This window comes from Triticum dicoccoides, chromosome 7B (assembly GCF_002162155.2).
Source record: "Triticum dicoccoides isolate Atlit2015 ecotype Zavitan chromosome 7B, WEW_v2.0, whole genome shotgun sequence".
Taxonomy (NCBI): domain Eukaryota; kingdom Viridiplantae; phylum Streptophyta; class Magnoliopsida; order Poales; family Poaceae; genus Triticum; species Triticum dicoccoides.
Genome location: NC_041393.1, coordinates 548,366,565 through 548,372,529, shown reverse-complemented (window position 1 = coordinate 548,372,529; position 5,965 = coordinate 548,366,565). Strand labels below are relative to the sequence as shown.

The window sequence follows — 5,965 nt, the reverse complement described above, 5'->3', positions numbered from 1 at the left end:
GTCACTCGTTGAAATCTCTACAAAGACAAATACAGTACTCCTTCCGTCCGGAATTACTTATCATGCAAATAGATAAAATTAGATGTATCTAGAACTAAAATATATCTAGATACATTCATTGTTTTGACAAGTATTTCCGAAAGGAGGGAGTAGTATTTATGAACGGAGGGAGGAGTATTTTTTTTTAAGGTTTCCTACTACGGAGTATATCAACTTTATCTGCCATCGAGCCTTCCCGGGCCCACATGCCCTTCTCGCTCCTCCTCCTCCTCCCCTTTCTCGCGTCCCCATTTCCTCCCACCAAATACGGCACCGTGATCCGCCACCGACCCGATCCCCGGCCATGGCCGCCGACTCCGCCGCCTGCTGCCCGTGGGACGCGCTCCCGGCGCACGTCCAGGAGCGCATCCTCTCCCGCCTGCCGCTCACCGCGCTCATCCCCGTCGCCGCCGTCTCCCGGGCGCTGCGCCGCCTCCTGCGCTCCCCGGCCTTCCACGCCCTCCTCTCCCAGCACCGCCTCGACGCCTTCTTCCTCCTCTCGCCGCGCCTCGCCTTCCACCCGCTCTCCCGGCGCCTCCTCCAGGTGCCCACCTCGCCCCCGCTCGATCCATCTTGCCCTCCCCTCATCTCCTCCGCCTCCCCCTCCTTCCTTGTCACCGCCGACTCGCTCCTCCGCCTCCCAGTGCTCCCCGACCGCTCCTACCTCATCGCCGTCGTCGTCCCACCCTCACCCTCCTCCTCCTCCAGCCGGGATTACACCCTCGTCGCCGTCACCACCAACGGCGCCGCTGTCCGCTCGTATTCCCTGGACTCCGCCGATCCCTCCCCACGGTGGGTACCTGGGGCCGAGCTGCCGCTGCCATTTGCGATCCTTGGCAATGCTGCGGTCGCCAGTGACCGTTCTCGGCTCTTTGTGCTTGGCCGGGGTCCGGACGCGCTTCTGGTGCTTGATCTCGAGACCGGAAAGTGGGCTGCTCCGCCAGTTGTGATCCCGCACGGCCTTACGACGGCGCACCTGTTTGTTCTTGATGATCGGCTATTCTTGGTCGGTGGGGTGGAGAGGCTCGGGGTACTGGAGCGGGTGGTGGTGTGGCAGTTGGACAACGACGAGGCAGTGGGATGGGTGGAGGTAGCCACAATGCCATCGGAGGTGTTCACTGAGCTGGTGGCTGATAGGCATGGCAGTTTCTGGCACTTTCAGGCTGCGGACAGAATGGGGACTCTTTGTCTGTACAATGCTGTAGATGGGAGACTGGTGATGTTTGATGCGGTGGATTGTGTATGGACGATGATGCCACGAGTGTCTGGGTTAGGAGCCGGGGAGAGCCAAATGTGGTTTGGGCATGTCTTGGAGCCAGGCGTCGAGCTCTTGCTGGGAGAACGCAGCCCGTGTTCATGAGGTTGTTTTCTTGGCCTTCATGTGTTGGTGCAATTCTGAAGCTTCAAATCATGTTCCCTGAACCGTGTACATATGGTTGTTTGTAAGTAGGAATAACTGGTTCTTTTAGCTGTTTGCTCCAAAAATAAAGCAATCTTGTCCTTGTATGTGGCATAATGCTTCAAGCATCCCAAGTTGTATCGTGAAAGAATATCAATGATGAAAACTTTGATAAACCAAAAGGGCTAGATTTCCCTTTTCTGTTTGTCTGTGGGATGAATGTCAGTGCAAATTTCTGCATCAATCTTCCCCAAGGTTCTGTGCAGTTTTATTCCTGGTAGCCATGCGCTTGAATGGAACCTTTCTTTTTACATGTACCTCAGTGTTATTTCTTTTACTCGTTAGTAACCATTTTTGTTTCCACAGGAGATATCTAACTTCAAGATTCAAAGCCATCATTGAGTCAAGGCTGTTGTATCACATAAGCTCAAAATTTCCCAATAATTTTATGTGCAGTTTTTGTGTGTGTGTGTGTGTGGGGGGGGGGGGGTGATTTTTGCTACTGTTTGTCAGTTAGCATTTGTCAAAGCCCCTCAACATTAGGTGGCACAGCATAATTACCGTCGAAGTGTCTGTCACTGTCATTCATACTGTGTCAAACAAGTAACTCAACCATGTCAAGCCTTGGCAAAACAGTTACCTAGTTTCTTCATGTATTTTTGCTGATGTTTGTTATTGATGCTATGGAGCTCCATATAATGGCCCATTTAGTCATTTCCTTGTGGAAAGCATCCTAAGTTCTATTCTGACATTGAATTCTCGATCATGCTTATCAGTGTTTTCTATCTTGCCAGAAGGCATAGATAAAAAGATTGTGATGCAGTGACAGTCTTATAATTGATGCCCAGTCTGATTTGTTTGCTCATTGGCCTGCAGAGCTATCTTGGTTCTTTTGGGTCAAGTGTCAATGTATTATGTCTTCCGATATTGAATAGGAGTTGGCAGTCTACTGGAGCATAGGCTGAAGAGTTGGGGAGCAGGATTGGGTGTGGGAGGCAAAGAGAAGGCTTCCGGCCTGTTGAGTCCTCTCTGGTGCCCACTGTGGCCTTGTAGAAGCCGCCCCATAGAAGCGAGTGTTTAAATTCGGCTGGATGTGAGCCTTACCATGCCTTATTTCACCATGGATGGCATTGTATCTTGCACACATACAGTTTATCTAAAAATGTACTTTTGCTAAGCTGTTTCGTGTAGGCAGCCTAACCTTTTTATGTTCTCACAATGGAAGATTATGTTTTCATCGTAAAACTACTTTACAATCAAGAGAGAAGACTACTTAGTTCTAATCTTCAAAAGAAGATTACTGGTCCCCAAGCCCCAAGCTTGTTTAAGCAGAGATAGAAGATTATGCTGATCTGCCGGGTCTTATTCAATGAGGGGGTACATGCTATGGAAATATTGAGCACGCATAGTGGAGCTTGGATTTGGGACTGGGAACATGTACCTTTTTTGTGTGAGAGGAGGCCAAAATTTATGTCTTGATTGGATTTGAAGTAAGCTCATCTGAGCTTATTTATACACAGATTTAGGGTCAACAGTATTTTGATCCTCATGTTTGCGACCAAATTAGCTCTCCCATGACAGGTGTTCCCTAGTTTAACCACCAAATATTTCTGGCCGGTGAATTTGCTTTGCTTATCACTGTTTTTTGTTAGGTGTTGGTGCATTTTTATGCCACTATCCTTCCTTTTTGTCCTTGTCAATATTTTCTTTTATCCATTCCATAGCTGTCATCCATTTCATAAGCTTTTGGTAAGCTTTCCTTTTTCATGTGCAAAGGCAGTCATTCTCTCTTGCCGTTCAATTCCCCACTTCCTTGCACAAAATTAATCTGTGACAACCCCAACTGTTAACTCCACATGCAAGCAAAGAAATATGATACATACCTACTTCAGGCAACATGGCCAAGCCAATGCCAGAGTCATAAAGACAGAGACTTAAACCTACCTTGGTTTCAGGATGTTGGAGAACTAACAACAGTGGGCTGCCCGGGAATTGATGGACCTGCTTCTGATCATGGGCTAGACTTGGTGTTGTTTCAGCTGGTAGCTGGCCTTTGATGACTAGACTAGAAGGTACGCATGTTCAGCCTGTTTATTACCAATATCTTGAAGACGATATCAGGTTTCCTTTTGGGAAGCTAGTCAATCTGTCTAGTTGTTCTGCATTTGCTCGCATCTGCCTTCCCTCTGTTGTATTGGTGTGACACTGTTGAAGAAAGATGTGTCTAACATATCATGCTGTGCAGGAACCGTGGGAGTGAATCATCTTCAGCTGGCATACCATGTATAGGGGACGACTAAAATAGAAGCGCAACCCTTGTGGTAAAAAGAATAGAATTTTTTATTTACTTTGGCCGTCTGATGAGTTTATAAAGGAGCAGTGCCATGCATCCGACATTTTTCTATCCGACGCTTGTCTGAGTTAGTTAATCACCCTAGGATCTAATTGCCAGTTTTTTTTTTTTTGCAGGAAAGGATCTAGTAATTGCCAGTTGAACAATGATCTAAGGATCACACCGTCGTACATAACCAGAAGGTGTGGTACGTAAAGCAATTCTGTTTATAAAGGGTACCCCTTTCCTATGATAAAATCTTGCAAGTTCAACAACACAAGTAATCCATGCTCATCTTTATTTACAGTATTTCAAAAAATCGTGTTGATGATGTAATTATCATTTGCAGTCAAATAAAGATAGTCATGATGGCCTTCCCTAAAAAAGCGGTTACACGATGAGTTTCATCCACTAGTGTTTCTTTGTTTAGGAATGAACGAAACAAGTTCCCCTAAAGTAAGAAATGAAACATGTATCTGTCGGAAAAGAAATGAAATAAGTACTCCTCCGTTCACAAATATAAAATGTTTTAGATATTTGAATATAGACTACATACGAACTTTTTTTCTCGAATACGCACGAGTGTGCGTATCATTCATTAAAGAAGAAGAGGGGTGGGGAGCCCCAAACCACCATTACAACAAGGTATCTATTTTGACGTGAATGGCAGGTGCTCTGCCTTTGCATTATAGAAGAGGGAAAATGGTCCAGTTAATAGGGAAACCGGACCCGAAAACCATACAACGCGCAGTTAATATGGGAAACCGGCAAAAACCACACCCAACAACTCATGGCACATCATCTGTGCCGGAAACAAGAGCCCCCAGACCTAGGAACGGAGGCCATGCCTTGTATCCAACAAAGACGAACTCCGCAAACACCCACAAACTCTCTACAATGGCAGCACACCGAAGTGCACCCTCGCAACAGAAGTGGTCAAGCATTGGCCTGAACTAATGCGCGCACCGCCTCGATCGCCTTGGGCGTGTGTTCCTTCTTGTACATCTGCAGATAGTGTTGCATCTTCTCATTCAGATCTTCCTCAGATGCTTTTCCTTTGCTCTTGAGTGTTGGAACCTCTCCAAAGGCCTCTGCCCGCCTATACTCCGCACGCTTGGCTACAGGAATGTCGCAATCTTTGTTTTTCTTGTCCAAACGGCAGCTTCGTCGCTCTAAGAGAGAAGGGGCAGCCTCTCCCACCTGCAAAACTTGCGGCGAGCTCGACACAGTGAGAGCAAGCTCTTCGAGGAACTCCTCCCACGGAGAGGAGGCTCTCCCAAGAGGCTCATCTGCATCCATCTGGATCAGCTCCTTTGAAGGCTTCCCGGTGCAAGGAGCACTGGAAACCTTTGGCTCCTCCAGTGTCGACATCCCGGGTAGGACAGAAGCCAAGTCAGGAGGATCATCCTCAACCATGACCTTATCCAAGGCAGGCGGATCATCGACGGACTGAGCCTTCTCACTCAACTCAGCTGAGCAGCCAGCCACAACAAGCGCACTGCAATCCTCACCAACGGCCACAGCAGGAGGAGCAGATTCAACATTGGCAAGGTCTTGGCTGCCCCCGATAGCTTCCATAGGTTCCCATAGGCTTGAGACTTGAGCAGTCCAACTCTCCACAGCAGCAACCAAGTCTTGAAGAGGCTTGAACAGCACCAAGACGAGCAGCGAACAAGGCCTGTAGCTCAGCGCCGAGCGCCTCCGCCTGAGCTGCAAGGAGAGGCCGCAAGGGCTCCAAAACAGCAGGAGGCACGCCGGGGTCAGCCGCCGGCACGACACCACCAGTCGCAGGGCTGTCTTGATGAGAAACCACCGAAGCCCAAGTGCAACCAGGTCGATGAAGTGGGGCGGGAGGCGATCCGCTGCAGGGGGAGGCCGCTGACGAGGCCCGGTAGGCGCGACGGGGGGACGGCAAGGTTCTGAACCGGCAGGATGCCGTGCCAAGCACTCCCGCTCGCGATGGCCGGAGTGGCCACATCCCAAGCACCGGACAGGGCCGTGGCAACCCGCGACGAAGTGGTCCGACGCCAAGCACCGAAAGCAGAGGCCGAAAGTCCTCTGCTTGAAAGTGCGAGGCAGTCCAGCATCCTTCTTGGGAGGGGGAGCAGCCACCTTCTCCAGGCTCGGGCGGCGCCGTCTCCCAACCTCCACCCAAGCCAGGGCGGCCGGGGCCAGAGCGGCGGGCGCCGGGGTCG

General features: G+C 49.7%; 1 protein-coding gene across 2 annotated transcripts; it reads left to right on the top strand.

Annotated features, from left to right (window-relative positions):
- Positions 1–248: 248 nt before the first annotated feature.
- On the top strand, positions 249–3,801 carry LOC119341362 (F-box only protein 6-like). Of its 2 annotated transcripts, XR_005165056.1 has the most exons (3): positions 249–1,400; positions 3,394–3,510; positions 3,684–3,801. XR_005165056.1 is itself a non-coding variant. In XM_037613240.1 (2 exons), exon 1 carries the CDS (start codon positions 344–346, stop codon positions 1,397–1,399), a length of 1,056 nt encoding a protein of 351 aa, XP_037469137.1. In that variant the 5' UTR covers positions 249–343; the 3' UTR covers position 1,400; positions 2,315–2,937. The 2 variants fall into 2 exon arrangements, 1 of the variants encoding a protein (XP_037469137.1); XM_037613240.1 differs by lacking the exons at positions 3,394–3,510; positions 3,684–3,801 and adding an exon at positions 2,315–2,937.
- The last annotated feature ends 2,164 nt before the right edge of the window (positions 3,802–5,965 follow it).